General features: G+C 40.6%; 1 protein-coding gene across 4 annotated transcripts in view; it reads right to left on the bottom strand.

Annotated features, from left to right (window-relative positions):
- Positions 1–16,799, bottom strand: part of NOL4 (nucleolar protein 4) — a 137,007-nt gene extending 120,208 nt beyond the window's left edge. For 2 of the 4 annotated variants that reach the window (XM_039333639.1, XM_039333641.1), the window contains exon 1: positions 14,833–16,798. In XM_039333639.1, coding sequence (XP_039189573.1) covers positions 14,833–15,111 — 279 coding nt within the window. In that variant the 5' untranslated portion in view covers positions 15,112–16,798. Of the gene's footprint in view, positions 1–14,035; positions 14,435–14,832 lie in introns of those variants that run through there. The other 2 variants (XM_039333640.1, XM_039333643.1) reach the window with 2 other exon arrangements.
- Between the last annotated feature and the right edge of the window lie 1,075 nt (positions 16,800–17,874).

The raw sequence follows: 17,874 nt of genomic DNA, 5'->3' as shown, positions 1-17,874 counted from the left end.
CTGGAATGCCTTGATGAACAATCTCATATTTCATCAATCAATCCTTGAACAGGTCAGTTAAGTCTCTCTCCTTTTACTCTATATCATGAGTGAACATATGCCCACACTGAAATCTTGCCTTATCGTAGATAGTAGATTTCACAATTAGCTGTCACGAGATCCTCAAAATTAATTTTCAAGATGCCAAGAAGCCAGAGCAATTGTCCAGATCAGTGCTAGTCTGGTTCAGAAGTGGCATAGCTCACTTTGCAATCTCTACATTAGGCTTTTAAAAAAAAATCTTTAATAGGCAAAGAAATGTTCTGAGCTTAGTGAGATATAGTTTACATTGAGTGAGGAAAACAGTAAATCTTGTTTGGATTCCATCATATTGATCTGGTACAGGAGTTGGCATTTTGATATACATAGAATAAAGAACAACTATGCTAACAAATTCCTTGGCTTGAAATCAACAAAAACTTTGTGGTAGAGTGAAGTGCCTGGCTGGAGGTAAATGTTTGGATCTGTGCTAGTCAAGGATTTCTATGGGGAAAAGCAGGTGATTCAGCACAAGACCTAGAATGTGTAAGGGAAATTGCTAGAATACACCTGTAAAGTGGAACATACATGTCTTAGATATATAAGGAAAACAAAGGATTTTTTGAAATATATTTCTGATGCTGCAGGAAGTATTACTGCAGAAAACATCACCTGATTAGCAGAGACTGGAGAAGTGACACAGCCTGCCAGCTTAGATCAGGTTATAAGAATCTGGAAGAACTAGGAGATCAGACTGTGTTATGTATACTAAAATTTAACTGCTGAATAGTGAAACTTGGTGAAGGAGATTAGTGACTTTGGCAGCAAGATAGCCAGGATATTCCAGTATCAGTAATTGAGATAAGGAGAGGAAGAAAATGCAGTAAATGTCAAGTAGAAATTGAAGGAAAAAGATTTGAGAAGGAGGAAAATAAAGTAGGTTAAGACTTGATTTCTTATATTACTTATACTATTCTGAAAATACATAGAAGCACATATTTTAATAGTATTTTCACTTGTATATATTAGATCACACTACTTTATTAAGATAAATATCATTGTGTCCAAAATAAATATCATTGTGTCCTTCATTTGTTTAAGTTCTGGCTCTATGTTTGTGTGTGTGATGGAATGTATGGATGAGCTTGGAGAACGAAGGGAAGAGATGTAATCACAGTCTGTAATAGAATGTGGGAATTATCTTGGGGAAAGGAGGAAGAGATGCTGCCTAGGAAACAATCAGACAGAGAGAGAGAGAGAGAGAGAGAGAGAGAGAGAGAGAGAGAGAGAGAGAGAGAGAGAGAGAGAGAGAGAGAGAGAGAGAGAGAGAGAGAGAGAAGAGCTCCCACTGGCTTAACAATCAGAGAAAGAAACTTAGAAAGGACCCACCCATCAACCCACCCTAATTGATCAAGTAGTTAAAAGAAGCAGCAGGAAGTTTGTACCTTCAGATGTGCAAGATGCTATTAATGTGTTTCCTGCCTGGTTTATCTGGGAGGACTGTGTATACATGTATCAGCTTCTATCCTGACCCAGCCTCCAACAAACAGGCTGTCATGCCCTTGGAGTCAGCGTTAGCTGCAAAACAGGCTGCCTCAGGCACTCGCTCCTCTCCCCAACCCTATTCTTTCTTGGATCTCTACACCTCACGGAAGTGTGTGACCTCTGAGCAAGCAACACAACATTGAACTGACCAGCAAAGCTTAAGAAAAAAATGGTAGTACCTGTGCACACTTAGCAGGGAGAGACTTTAAACCTCACAGTAATAGTCTTCATTTTCTAGAAACAATTTGTGCATCTGGCTTCTTATTGGAATCCAGTTATTTATGACTCCAGTTTGGCAACTGACTAAGACTACATCTTTCCCTTGACTTGGCATCCTAAATCTTCAGGTTGACCTTGGACTGCTTGACTTGGAAATTGCCTTTATCCAACTCAGTTCTTACCTACAAGTCATATACCTGTTTTCCTACTTTTGCCTTTTTCTGTTACCTCCTGCTGACTTGCTATCTGGAATTTATAGTAACAAATCCTCCCTTTAACACTGCCTGTATCGAAGATCTGTATCTGGCTCCTGAAGGAATGCCAAGAAAAACAGGACGTGAAAGTTTCAGATATGGGATTCAGACCCAAGCTCTGAAAAGTCTGGAGCTTCAAGCTTTTCCATACATAGTTGAATAAGAATTTATGTTACAAAATACTTTAAATATTTGATGACCTTCCATCAACATGAAAACCTTTCTTCTACCCATGGCACATACAGCATTATTGCCATCTCTCTTTAATTTAATAAATATTTTCCTTTGTGCTTTTAAGCCTTGGAGCCCATGTCCAGCATTGTTTATACAATGTAAATTTCATACCACCTACATTACCAAAATGTGGTTGAGAAGATGATCCAAAAGGGTATCAAAAACATGACTGCTCAAGATGTAGGATTGCTGAAGCCAGTTAGATGAAAGATATTGGCCAGCATGCTGACTCCATATGCCCTGAATGTTGCTGAACTGCTGTAGATATCCATACTGCATATGGGTGGACCCTGAAGCATTTTGAAAACAATCTATTCCCCGAAGTCAGCATAAATTTGTCAACAACACATCTTAGTAGAGTACATTTCTCAATGATAGAATTTTTCTTAATATATTGTAGGAATATGGTAGATACGTTTCTTGGCTTTACTAAAACAGTAAGATGGGGAATATTTGGCTTAGTAATAGTATTTGTCAAAACAAAATACCTTACAATAAGGAATAATGTAGTATTTGATTGCAACTGATATGATAGTGTTGTGATACAGCTGTCAATACACACAGATCCACCACCTCACAGAAATTATTTTTAAGCTGCATCAATAGAAATCTAATTTCCAAATCATGGGAGTAATCATTTACATGGGAGTATATTCATTTTTGGTCCTAGACATACTTTAAAAAGGATTTGAAGACATTGGAATAGATTCAGAGAAAGACCACAAGGATGATCAAAGGATTAAAAGACTGAATGAACTGGGCATGTTTAGTCTTAGAAAATGATAATGGGGCAAAGAGATACGATAGTACTCTTCAAATATCTGAAAGGACATCAAATGGAAGGTTAAGAGCTGTTCTCTTTGAAAAGGCAAATTCTAATTGAATCTTGTTTTTTTTTAAAAAAAAAAACCTAATAGTAAAAATAGTTCCAAGAACTATACTGATGGATTCCCCTTTATTGGATGTATTAAGACAAATGTAGGTAGTCCTTAACTTATGAGTTATTGCTTAGCCACTGATCAAAGTTACAACAGACCCCTTTAAAATTACTTATGACCTGGTTTTGAAATTATAGCCACTGTAGTGTTCCTGTGGTAATGTGCATAAAATTTGGTGTATTCACCTTTATGACTGAGCACAGGGATACTGCAATGCCTGCACGCCTATATCTACCCATCCTTTCCCACGGGCCTTGGGTCTGCTTCCCACATCACTGGGTCCCACACCCTCCTTCCTGCCCCCATCATTGGTTGTGCACTTAACTTTTGGAAGAGCTCCAGAGCTCATGTTCAGGAAAGAGAGCAGGCCTTTCTACCCTTCAGACTCTCTAGGCTGTATGGCTCCGTTCTAGAAGCGAGTGGCTGCAGTGAACTGGGGCCACTTCAAAGGTGGTGCCTGCTTCCCAGGGATGCAACCTGGGGATGCCAAGGAGTAAAGTGGCCTGCCCTCCTTCCTTCTACCCTTTGGGTTCCTGCAGGCCACATGGCACCATCCTGGAAGCAGGCATCATTTTTGGAGCAACTGCAATGAATTGTGGCTGCTCCTAAATGGTACCCACTTCCGGGATGGAGCCATGCAGGTAAGGGGGCAGAGTTGGTCTACCTTCCTTCCTTAATGTGAGCTCCGGAACTCTGGATATCTCCCAAAGGTAAGTGAGATGTGGGGAGGAGGGTGTCAGTGTAGGCCCCTTCTGTAGATCTCCGAAGCTGTACAAAAAGTGAGTGATCAGTGACAGAGGGCTGGGGAAGGTCCAGTAAGGTGAAAGTAGGCCTAAGGTGAGTGGGGACCTAAGTGGCATGAAGCAAAGCACGAGGTGACTCAGGGGTGAATAGGCCTTGGGAGGGTTGGGCAGACAGGCCTGGTCGTATGTTAGGCCTCCCAAGGCCTTCCCCACACTTGAGGCACCCCATGCTCTGCTTAACAACCCATACAGTTGCTTAATGATCACATTGGGGAGAGCAAGGATGAGGATTATTATGGTGATCACATGGTTGTCCCACTTAAGAACCATCACAACTTGCAACATAATGGGCAGGCTCCATTATGGTTGTAAGCAAAGAACTATTTGTAGCCATCTGTCTAAGATGCTTTAATATGAATTTCAACACTGAGTGAAGGACTCAGTTGCCTAAATTGCTCCTTCCAACACTATAACTTTATAAATATTTTGGACTGAAGGAATCTAGAGAAAAAGTCACACATGGGAAATGAACTATTCCTAAATGAGAAAAAATAGAGCAGGCAGGAATGATATTTACATCAATGTATGATTGTTCTTGACTAGTCATGACATTCAAGTCTGTTCATCATAATCAGGGGTACAAAAAGCTGCCTGCCTTGCCCTTACCTACTTTTGAATTTTGTGCTATGCCACATAAAGTCTGATTGCCCCTCAAACTGAGACAAGGTGTAAGATTATAGCTCGAGTAGAGACATAATTCGAATGGATAGCCTAGGATGTGTAAGGACAGAGATTACAAAGCATGACATTAATGTACTGGAGTTACAAGATGAAAGAAAGATGGATTTGAACTCAGTTTCTCAGGTCACAGCATATTCAAATAGCCACAGTAATAGTTCCATTATAAAATATATGTGGTCAGTCTGTCTATATCTTCTGCAATTGTCCTATAAGAAAATCTCATTTCTTATGAGATGGGTAACTATATAAATATGATAAATAAATTTGCATATGGAAGTAAAATCAGCTATCTGAGTAGGCAGCAATTATGATGACAAAGATGTTCGCTTTTGCACAGATGAATAGGATGATATTCCAGGGATTTATTGTTTTCAAGTGCAATCAAATCTATGTAAGGATGGAAGAGAAAACTAACCTCTCAGTTTTACTGATAAAATGTAATTATGAGGACATGAGATCATACATCATTTTCCAGTAATTTTTAATAAGCTAGGAATTTTAGTAAAATACTGTAATTGACAAGTTATAAAATGAAGTCAGTTTTATAAAAAACATGTTTTATATTACAGTGTGTGCTGTAACCATGTGATGAGTTTTGAGGGCTAGATCTAGAACTACATAAATCTGCTGTAAGTCCTTCTAGGGAAAGTTCTCTGTGTCAGTTTCTGGAATGCAATTCAGAAAATCAGTTCAGATTCCATATTGTCTTATCATAAGAAACACTCAAATGTTGGTTCTTTTTTGTTTTTCACCCAAACATGAGGAAATTTACAGGAAAACTACACTGCTATAAACATAACAACTTTCATAGAAACCGACTTTTCAGTCATTGAATTCAAAATTCCCCTTTCCTTCCTGTTGTCATATTTTCTATAAACAATATAATCTTGCTTCCCTTGCCCTGTTAATATAGTTCTCACAGTGTCATTTATATAGCATGCAAGATCTCCAGAATAATAGATTGGGCCTGGAGTTTGTGAAGGCCCAGAATCAGGGTGAAAGGAATTACCCATCTATTCTGTCTTAGGGAAACATTTTTTCCCAAATTAAACCAGTTTGCTATGAAATCAGGCTCTGATTTCAATCCAAATCTCTCCCTTAGTTTGTATCATTCGTATTATACTGATACATTTCTATTTATTATTAATCAATTGTTTGTTACTAGTATTTAAAAATGATATATATTTATAATTTATATGAATATTTTAGAATATGGAGATTCTAATTATAAATGACAGTACTTCATGTTTTATCACACCAGTAATGAAAACAAATCATTATGCAGATAACCTAGAAGGCTATCCAGACTAGCTATTTATAACATCATCTAACAATAGTTGTCATTGTATATCACTAACATAGACATAGTGATGTCTATTATAGATTGTAGTGATATGTAGCTGGTGCTATAAATACTAGCATCAATAGAAAATCCAGAAATATAGGTTTAGCAAATTATCCAATCCAATATCAGAACCATGCTTCTATATCGAGGACTACTGTAATATAGAAAATAATATGGAAGTTACTAATTTTTAAGCCATGCTCAGATATAGAAACAGAACTATGCCTAACTTTAGAAAAGCAAGCCCTTTAAAAAAAAATACCAAATAGTTTTTATTAATTCATTTTCAAAAAACCAAGTATACAATAATGCAAAATAAAAATGAATAATTTACCATACTCAAAAACAAAAGGAAATTAAAATATTGCACAACTAAAATACGTAAAAAGACCCAACAACTATAATTATAACTAGATCCTGAGTTGACCTGATCTTGTCTTAAAACCCTAAGCTTACAATATTGACCAAGCCTGCCCAAGATTTTTTTGCAAAAGAAAGATAATATGTTTTTTTGACTGTCGATGCATCATTCATAACAATGACCAATCTCAACATTGATAGGTCTTTCATTAGTACAGTGGAATATAAAATCTTCTCCCTTGATCCTTTTGGAATGTTAGCGGATGCCTTCCAGTTTACAGGCAAATCCAACAAATGTCATATATCTCTCAACTGTTTCCAAATAAAATTAGGTGGTGATTGGATTAAAGCATGACATATTTTGAAGAACTAAAACTATTTACAAATAGAAAAGCAAAAAAACAATAAACAGCAGACAATGTTTACATATAGTGAAATAAGCTTGAGAGTATCACGTATAGTGAGGCTAATAAAAAAGGCAGTTTTTTTAAAAAAAGTTTGCCGTTAAGCATGTAGATGGAAAAAAATCCAATGCAAACTAGAAATGCAAATTCAGACAGAAACTTGAACAACGGGATTTCCAAAATATTTTGACAAAGTTTCTCATCAACATTTCATAAATAAATGTAGCAATCAAGAGGAAAAGGACTGGTCCTTTTACAGAACAAAATCTTTAAAAAGGATAGGGGGCTAAACATGTTCTTTTAGCAATAGCAATAGTACTTAAACTTATATACTGCTTCATAGTGCTTTACAGCAGGGGTCTCCAACCTTTCTGGGTTGGATGCCCAGTGGGAGAGAGGGGGCAGGCGCCTTACATGGGCGAGGCTTGCGCCGCTGCCTGCCTCTTGCAGTGCTGCTGCTGCCCACACAAGGTTCGTGGCAATGCCGCCACTTGCATGTGGTGCGCCACCGCCCAACTACCATTCACGGTGCTCCCACCACCTGTGCAAGGTTCATGGCAACACTGCCGCCCGCACAACACTCATGGCAATGGTGGCATGAGGGGGGTAAGCACATACGCACATGCACTGCCCAGCCACTCACGCAGCCCAGTGGCCAAGAGGTCACAGCCCAGTAATGGGCCGCAGCTCATAGGTTGGGGACCTCTGCTTTACAGCACTCTCTGAATGATTTACAATGTCAGCATATTGCCCCCAACAATCTGGGTCCTCTTTTTACTGATCTTGGAAAGATAGAAGGCTTAGTCAACCTTGAGCCCATCAGGATCAAACTCCAGATTATTGGCAGAGTTTACTCTGCAATAGTGCATTCTGACCACTATACAACCAGGGCTCCTTGTTTTCACACAACATGCCAAATTATAATATGGTTTCTTTAGCTATGGCTGAATATGTAGCATTAAGAAAACCACTGTGGTCCATAAATTGTACTTTATTACTTGAGTGAATCCAGAATGGCATAAGGCTAAATATGAATTTAGTCAGTATTAACTGAAATTGGTGTCATTTAACTTATATCAGCTGGCTGACTAAAGAATTAATATTGAGGTATAATATTTACAAATAACAATTATGCAAGATAATAAAATTCCCAGCAAATTACTAAGAACATAAAATACTTTCTACAGGCCTGGTATGCTTTAAAGTAAGTTTTGTATGTGCATCTTTATGAATGAGGAAGGTTCCCATGCAAGTAATTTTGTGAGAAGATGAGGCCCTCAATATGCACAATAGTCCAAAAAGGCTTCTTCTTGGTATCTTGAAAAATATTAAGAAAACAAAAGAAAAATACCATATTTATATTTTTTTCAGATTTTGGTTGTCCTGTGCCATCTCATCTCAAAAGGGATTTATAAAGCTGAACAGGCAACAGAAAATTCAACTCAGATTATCTGCAGAAGGAATGGACTTCACAAATGGTGATGAGAGAAATAAGAATATTAAGTGTCTTTCAAAACTGTAGAATTTTGAAAGCTTATAATAAAAAATTAATTAAAATAGTATTCTTGAGACAAACAGAAGTTCTTAAGACAACAAAGAATTTGTGAATTCTTTGGAAATATGAAACCTGAAAGACTTTCAAACTTCTAAAAATATGCCCGACAATAATTTTCTTAGCATTAATTTAATTAAATAATGATGTCTTGTTTTCATTCATGGAATTCTAAATGTCTGTGGAGGTTCTCAATCATCCAGGTCATGATTGTCCCAAAGGTGCTTTTTTCAAAAGACAACTGGAAAAGCTTCTTGGATGAGAAGTGAAACATTTTTAAAGAAAAAAACCCAAGAAAATCCAGTTGCCTTTTGGAAAAACCCCTTTGGGACATCCTGGAAATCTAGCTGAGCTACATCAAAAAATATCAATGCAATAGCCATATCAGAGTCTACAAGAGTTCTAAGTATTTTTTTTAAAAAAATGAAGGGAAGACTGGGTACAAAATATAACCAAAGTAGCTAGATTATGATTTATCTCTGAAATCAGAGAGAGAATACATATGAATGAAGGCAAATATCCGTGTCCCAGGTTAATGCTGCAGGATCCAATCTGGATCGATCGTCTGGACCAGATTTTTTTTATCTTCCAAGCTTTCGGACTCATACTGGAGTCCATCTTCAGGGGCATGGCACAGCCTGCCATACATCAAAAACATTTCAGAAGCTGTAGAATGCAACTTCTGAGATCTGCCAATGAGATCACACACCTCCCAGAGACTACCATACAAGGACAAATTATGCATTGTAAAGATCACTTGGAGGTGGGAGATACTTTCAATGTAACCTACCAAATCCCCTGTATGGATTGTCTCTATGACTATGTAGGACAGACAAGAAGGAAGCTAACCACCAGACTGCAAGAACACAAACAAGCAGTCAGACTCATTGATAGCCTCACACCTCGGTGAACAAGGACACACATTCAACTTTGCAGCTACTAAGATTGTTGGATGAGCAGACACAAAAACAGCCGGGGAAGTGATTGAAGTCTGGGAAGCCGGCCACTCATCGGTCAACAGGAGTGCTGATTTACCACCAACAAATCAAGTACTTAGAAGGCGAGGACTGGGCAGCACATGCAAATGTCAGCCAATGACTTAAAAGCCAGTCATCAACATACCCCAGTCAGCATCTAAAAAGCCACATACAACAGGCACCATATAAATACTACACACAGAACAGCACACATTCTGCTAGAGAAAAGTTCCCTGAGGATGGGCTCCAGCATGAGTCCAAATGCTCTGAAGACAAAACCCTCTGGTCCTAGTGACTGACTCAGGTTGGATACTGGAGAATACATAGTTTTATATTTAAGTATTCAACACAAAAAGAGTTTTCATTAAATACACAATTGTCTGAATTATCAGTTTTTGTAAATATCTACCTTTTCCAGACTTATTTTTTTAGTCTATACTAATGACTCAAAAATAATCATAACACAATGATAATTGTTAGGAAACTGCCTTTTCATTAAATCAGAATGTTCACCTATTTTAGCATCATTTATACTGAATAGCAACAGCTAGGTTTTAGACAAAACACAGAACAATTTCCCAGAGCTATTTCAAAACATTAGAGACTGAACTGGAACCTTCTGAATGCAAAACATGAGTATTATTACTGAATTACTGTTCAAGGAAAATGTAAAATAAAAATATAGTATCTACATGGCCTAACTGAAATTACAACTGGTTAAGAATCTAGTGGATACAATAATTGTGTTCACTATTTGAGCTACTGTAGGATAAACATGTGAACTTTTAAGATACAGTTACAAATCTCCAATAAAATTTGCCTAATTATATTGCTCTGCTTTTTGTAGCATGAACTATACATCATATGACAAAGTGGCTTGTTAATTATCTTGTAGACTTCAGTTTTTCCCAAATATATTTCATTTAAGCTCTTTAAATTTATTAGTGTAAATTAAAGAGAAGGGTTTAATGTTACATACTTTCACTGTTATAAATTATTAAATAAAAATGAACATAACTTTCAATTCCAGTTTTAATAATTTGTCTATGTGTCTGTAGTAGCATCATAGTATCACTGAAACTCCAGAATAAAAACATGCCTAACTTTAGTGGCATAAGTACATATACTCTGCCTTAAGCATTTACATTATCAAGAGCATGCCATTTATCATATACTGAACAAGTAATGTCACTTTTTTTCTTTTTTAAAGTATAATGCAAAGCTGCATTCCCAAAGCTTTATGCTGAGGACTAACATACTGATCTGTAGCAAAGTTCATTTCTGAATCAGTAGTATGAATCCAAGCATATGCATCACACACAAGATGGCAGTGTACATGGCTTTCCCCCAAATGAGAGATAAGAGATTGATTTTATTTTAGATCAAATGTCATTGGTGTTCAGTTTGGATATATATCTTTTATTTAGAAGCCCAGCTACAGCTCATACCAAAGGACAATTAAAATATTTGTATTCCAAATACGGCTCTGGAAAAAAAAGTTGGGCAAATCCTATTTAAAATTTAAAATTAAAACTTTAAGGTTTTGTTCAACTTATCTTCATTATAAATTCACACACACATACACAATCAATACAGGAATCAGTAGAGAAATCTACTCCATAATTATTACTATCCAGTACCCACTAATTTTGAAATCACTATGTGCATGAAATAAAATATATTAATTGTAGCCTCATTTTTTAAAGAAACATTTTTTTTTCAAATTGTAGAAATTATTTCAACCAGTACATTATTATTTAATCTTTGCAATTTTACTTTCAAACAAAAAATTGTATAGTTCATAATCTCAAAAAAACTACAATTTCAGGCACTGACTCCAGAATCACTGGTTCAACTAAGCAGTATCTTCTTCGTAATTTTTGTCTTTCATTAGACTTTTTTTTTCACCTAACAGTTTTATGTAAAACTCTTGTTAGGTGTCCTTTCACCATACCCTTTCAATAAAGTGCAGCTTGAGCTTAACAAAAGGGAGTTGCTAACAAAACAGTAACAGAGGGAGAAGTGGCAGACGCATATTGTTCACTAAGCTGTACATATAAATACTCCACTGTGTGTTGGCCCACTGTAGACCTAAAATGGCTGTATTGCAGGATGTTGTTGCCTGGTGACCAAGAGTGCATTTCCTATACCACAGAGTGATGTGAAAACTTGAAGACAGATTAACTCCTATTGCTCTTAGAAGAAGAAGATACTAAAATGAATTAATCCTGATATCAACATGCTAAATACTCCCTTCCTGTGCATATTAATAAAACTGAATGAGGTCTTGTGACCCTCAGATTTTCACTAGGCATACAACAACCAAATAAGATGATAACTTCGATCAAGCTTTGTTTTATTCACTGCCCATGAAATCAATAAAAAGATTAAAATCCTGCTAATGTAAAACAGCAACTCATTCTTGCTTCAATGAAGTCATTGCTGTGTGTCTAGTCTGTCCTGGTGCAAACTCCCACCTGCTATCAGTGTCTTTTTCTTTCATTAGAATCAAGTAGTTAATTAGCCCCAGCCTGTCCTCTTCTCTTGTCTCCTTGCCTTTAATGCAGCAGTAATGATGCCTAATTACCAGCAGTAGTGGATTATAGAACCTTTAGAAGCAAAGGACTCTGGTTGATAGCAAAGCATAGTCACATATGTTAAAGCTTCAAGGAGAAAATAATTCTGGACAAATTCAACTTTTTAAAATTTTGTTGAAATGGTTTTAGAATTTAAAATTACTAGAAATGTCTAAATAATAATTATCCTTTGTGATTAATTTTATATTTATTTTTTATGTATGGCATTTCAAATTGTGAAAAAAAGTTTCCTTAAACTGGGCTTGAAGTTACACTCTCTCTGCACTATAAATATTAGAAGTTATAGTAATAATAATGCAACAATCAACATTTAAGAAGTACCGCATATTTAAATGATTAAACTCTTCTTATGACTACTCTAGGTTACTGGAATGAATGAGGTGATAAATTGCTAAGCAGACTAAAACATCTGTCCATGGTGCTAGTGTATAAAGTTGAAGGGGGGGGAGAGAAAGTTGAAATTCTCTCTGAAGTCAACCATCAATAAACAGCAATATAGCCAAGACCACCCTGCTTTTTTTTCAAGTATGGCCAAAATATGACCTGTGTCTCCATGGGATGTTAATGAATTTTATTTAAATCTAAAAGAAGCTATTTTAATTATTTTTCTTCTACTTAGTCTGAAAGTCTCAAGTAGACCAAAGAGTAAAGTAGTCCTTGACCACATCTTGTGCTTAGAGAGGTAGTTAGAAGTGGGGGCTGGAGGTGTTCAGTAGTGTCTCTGTAAATAATTGTCCAAATTACAGAAACTGATTTTGTAAAAGGAATGAAGCACAAATTAAGAGCAATACAATTAGATATCAGATCAAAGAATAAAGCTCATTTGGGGATGTGCTTGGAAAAATAAATGTATAAGATTTCTTGAAAGCTAGCAAGTGGGTCAATAAGTATGGAAACAATATGGAAAAGATCTTTTTCCCTAAGTTAATCTTCCCTAAGTTAAGCAGAGCAAGGACCTCTGTTCCTGACTTTACAAATCAAGCAAGTTGTCACTAGTAAAAGCACATTTCAGGGGTTCCACATTCCAACTATTTAAGGCTCAAAAGTGAGAACTAAACTAATAGTCTAATTCAGATACCACTTCTGCATCTTCTGCAGATAGAGCCACAAATACTGGCCTGAGTTAGTAAAAAGCATGATTGGCACTATAAAATGAAGCTTCTCCGGCTTGAGTATTTCATTGATTTAAATGCCTGTGCTTTGAGCCTAGATCCAGTTTTCAAAATTGAAGATTTTACCTGGTCAAGGAATGATGTGCCATAGTAAAAAGTAATGCAATCTGCAGATTATTCAGAGAACTGTCCTACATGTCATGCAAGCCCCTCATTGCATAATGACACTGAATGTACAGTAACACCAAATCATTATAAGAATTATGAATTTTGTATGTGCTGATCACTTTCTAAGACTGTAGATAGTATCTTGTATATACCTTTACATAGGAGGAAATTGAACTTTGAAAAGACATGCAAAGGATCACAGTACAAACATTTAAAAGGTTATGTAGAAATGTATCTTAAAGTTGTTGCTTTGCTAATTCAAGCAAATAAGTAAAATGTTTAGATTAATACAGTATATCAAGAAAAATTCTAACTGAATGATTGTATAATGAATGTAACTATTATAATACTTGGTATAATCTATAGAAAATATTTTTGGTGAATTGCCCCCTCCCCATCCACAAAACTTTCATATTATTTGGCGGTAAATAGCTTTAAGTCTCAGATAAACAAAAAATAAACAGTGCCTTAAGTAATCTGTAGTCTATTCATTTTAAGTCATTTTATACTTCTTTTGTAAATCACACACACACACACATATACATACATGCATACATGCAATCATATACACATGGTATACTATTGCAGAGGTATAAGGTTCTGGCATTTTCCTCTGCATATCTCCACTACAATTTAATGCCTCATTTAAAAACCTTTTCCCCTGTCAATCAGGAAAAAAAGAACCCCAAATCCTTGCCCAACTTAACATTGTTCTAAACAAAACCAGGTCCTAATATCAAAAGTATAGAAGTGTACACATTGGAGTAAAAGAAGGCCAGCAGAGAGGCTCAGAAAGCAACAAATACTAAAAGGAGAATATAAACCTACTTGTAACCACCAATTTCCATCTTCTGAAATAGGAAATGAGGCTTTTTGCCACCGCCACAGCCCATCATCTTAGTCCTGGTGCTCTTATTGTATGCCCTCCACCTCTGCAAGGCTCCCAACATTTCTGGGCTGGCTCAGCTGAGAGCGAGCGCACGAGAGACCAATTCCCCTTCGGTCCAGAGCCAGCTCACGGCTCTTTTGTTGATTAGCCTGCCCTCTGCTTCTACAGGCAACCAGCCAGGCGCGTTCCTTCCGCTCAGGGGATAAGAGCTAACAATGAAAGAGGAGAGCTGATATTCTAGGGGAACCCCAAATCACCCCGACCGTTTGGTATGATGCTAATAAGAATCTACTGCGCTCTGTCGATCGGAAATAGTCTTATGGGTAGTGCGCAGCTACAGGATTCACCAACACACACACAACACACACGTCCGTTTTAGTTTAGGGGACGAAATAAGATTTCCCTTTTCCTCGTTCCGCTCCTCCTCCCTCCCCCCGCCCTCCCCCGTTAAGAAGAAAGGAAGAAAGGAACCGGAGAGACTTCGTAGAGGGGTGTGTTTTGTGCACTTGCAACGTAAAAGCAAGGATCACAAAGCCCTCAGCAGCAGAGAAGGTGCCAGGCAAACGCAACATGGGCGGGAGGGGTGGTGAGGAAGAGATTTCAGAAAGGAGGAGGGAGGGGAGAGAACAGCCTGAACCAACTCGGGGGTGGAGGTGGCAGCTATGTGGCGGCGGCGGCTCCCTACTCTTCCTCCCCGTTGTGGCTAAATAACAAGGCAGACAATTTCTCTACTAACCGTGGTCTTGACCGGCACGTACAGCACTTGCATCCCTCCGCCACCAGCAGCACAACCACCACCACTGACCTCGTCCGGACTGCCGAGCTGGAAGCCTTTGGATTTGACCCAGAATTTAAATTTGGCATTATCAGTGGAGCTTGTCTCGGAGCCGTTCAGGAGCTGGACAATCCGCTCGTATTTTTTGCGGGTCACCGTCTTGGTTTTGCCCGAGTCCCCGTAAGTCCTGAGGCACCAGTCCTGAAACTGGCGATACATGTCCCGGTCAGCGCTCTCCATAATCCGCCCTGAGAGACACGCACAGCCCAAGCGGACCCGGGGACGGATCCCCCACACCTCCGGGGCACCTGTTCACCCCGGGCTCATGGAGAAAGAGAGCTCCAACGCCAAGATCCAGCGCGATAGAGGAGGTCCCCGACAATCACCCCGTCACCGTAGAGAGGGTTGCTTTCTGGAGGCTTGGCGATCAGTTCAAGAGTGGCCCGCCCCGGGGCCCGATCATCCCCCAACTTGCTGTGCCCCCTCCTCATACAATCCAGGCGAGCAAATCTGGCAGGGTTGCCTTCTCTTCCCCGTCTCCGGTACGTGAGTGTCCCTTCAATGTTGTGCCAGGCAGGACTATCCCAGCGTCTCCAGCAGCGCCTCTTCCCCAGAGGATTGTGCCTCTATGGCACTGAAGACATGGCCCCTGAGTAGATCGAAGCCAAAAGGTTCGAAGCCAAAATACTACTACTAATAATATCATGGAGTCGGATTCTTCTCTCCTGGGCATCAGCTTCAGCCCGGATGGTGCAGGTTGGGGGTGGGGGAGAGAGAGTAAAGCCCACCCTCCACCCCAGTCAGCCAACCCTCGGCTGTCTTCCTGCGTCTATCCTGGAGGACTCCGTTTCTCCAGAAGCAGGCTGGCTGTGCAGGATGGAGGAAAATGCTGAAGGGCAGCCTGGCCTTACTGCCCCCTTTTAATTCACCCTAAATCTCCGCATTTTGAGTGTGAAGCTCTTGGCGGGATAGAAAGTTCTTTCCAGCTGACGAGATACAGGGCACATTGGGGAGAGAAACATCGAAACCGCAGGCCACTTTAATCTGGCTCGCGGTTGTTGTTGTTTTTTATCTTACGAAAGTATTTTTTTTCCTAATCTGAAAATATCAAATTTGGTCTGAGACTGAAAGAGGCCGAGTTCAATCTGAGGAGGATACCGGCCAGTGAGGGGTGGCTGGTGGTCGGGCTGCGCTTGCAACGACGGCACTCGCCTATGGAGGACTCGCCCAGTCTAGGCAATCCTGAGCTCTCCCTCAGCTTCAGGGCGTTCGAGGAAGTTTGGCGTCCGGATGCTTAAGAGAACCGTCATCCCTGCTGCCTCCCCTCCGCCAAGCGGCCCTATTATTGTCCCTTCCTTCGCCGCCGCTTCAGCTCTCGCTTGAGATTCCAGACGTCTTTGGGGCAGGCCACCGACCCTTCCCTCCTCCTCCTCGGGAGCCGAATGGCTAGCGCCGTACAACGACCCTCCAAGCAGGCGAAGGAAGGCGGCAGCTGCTCCATTCAACACCTATTCGCGGCCCGGGAAAGGGAGTTCCCATCTTCCTCCTCCTCCACTACCACCACCACCACCTCCGCCTCCTCTCCGCCGCGCGAGCCTAGACACACTCCCACTCTGTCTCTCTCTGTGCGCCTTCTCTCTCATGGCTTTTGGACCCGTCCAGTCCTGGCTCTTCTCTCTGGCCGCTACTCAGCCCAGCTCTCTCTTTCAGACTCTCCTCAGGCTCGTGGGGATAAGAGGAAGTCTCATAATGGCTTTTCCTGTCCCGTCGCCTTCTCCCTCGGTGCCTCTTCCTCCATCCGAAAGGCAGCAGCACCCGGAGAGAAATGGCTGTCCTGGCACCTTGCGCGCGCCGCGCCTCTGTCTTGTCCCAGGAAGGCACTTGCAAAACGGTCAGTAGCCGCCCGCCTCCTCCTCCCTCCCCTCCGCTCTCCTACTCTCTCCTCCCGCTTGCCTCCTCCCCCGCCTTCCTCCCCGCCAGCCGCTCTTCGTTCAGTGGCTCTACTGGTAGGTCTCGCGGCGCAAGAACCGGGACTGACAGCCGGCAACGCAAGCCGAGCGCGAGCAAAGCTCCTTGCTAAACCCCCGTCTCGCTCTCTGGCCCCCTCCTCCCCGCTCGTCGCCCGCTCTCCTCTGATTGGTCAGCCGGACAAAAGTTTCTGTGGAGACGGCTGAGCGGCAACGTGACGGACAGAATTGTCCCATTTAGGGATGCTGGGCAATGCGCATGCTGCAGGCAGGCGGCTGCAGGTTAGAGAGCGCCGCGAAAGCGAGGCTAGTCTGAGCCGCGGACGGCAAGGTGGCGCTGGGGAGGAAGGAGGACGAGGCATCTCCACATCCTCTCCGCCACAACCAGGTGGGGGAAGGGGGAGGGGCGTGTGAGGGGAGCGTTTCCATGGAGACTTGTTCTGGTCTAGCCTAGCCCTCCCTCTCTCCCTCTCTCCCTCCTCCCCTTCTTCCCTCCCATAAGATCAGCTGACACATTATTAGCTTAGGACCTAATTATTGCTTATTGGAGCAACATTTGAGCGAGAGGGCCAGCTGCAGGAGGCAGCGCAAGCAGGGAGGGAAGTAGTTCCACCCTCTCCCAGCCCTGGAAGCTAAGAGTCCCAAGAGGGTTCTTAACTTTAAAGGTTCTAGGCAGCCACAACCACCGCCGTGTGGTGCTGCTCCCTTCCCAGACATCCCGTATAATTTGTTGGGGGCGGGGAGAAGTGGATAATAGCATTTACTAAGGGAGGACCAGATGATGCCTTTCCAAAAGATTCATTCACCATTTCACTGGCATGGCAGGTTACTGCTTTTCACTCAGCATTTCCTCCCCAGAGCCACTAAGGCTGGCCTTTGCAAAATAGGGCAGGGGGCTTTCTCTTCAAATGGATCTTGAGTTGCTTTTAATTCAAGTAAGTTACTTAATGAACCCCAGTTATTGTGTCCATTGGCTGAAGAAAATATCCTCACTGGTGTGGGGAAAGGAACTCCCCTTGCATTTCATGAAAGATTC

This window comes from Crotalus tigris, unplaced genomic scaffold (assembly GCF_016545835.1).
Source record: "Crotalus tigris isolate CLP2741 ecotype Arizona unplaced genomic scaffold, ASM1654583v1 scf7180000024506.7606697, whole genome shotgun sequence".
Classification (NCBI taxonomy): Eukaryota; Metazoa; Chordata; class Lepidosauria; order Squamata; family Viperidae; genus Crotalus; species Crotalus tigris.
Note: the sequence above shows the minus strand (reverse complement) of the source record. Positions and strands in the feature narration are given on the sequence as shown.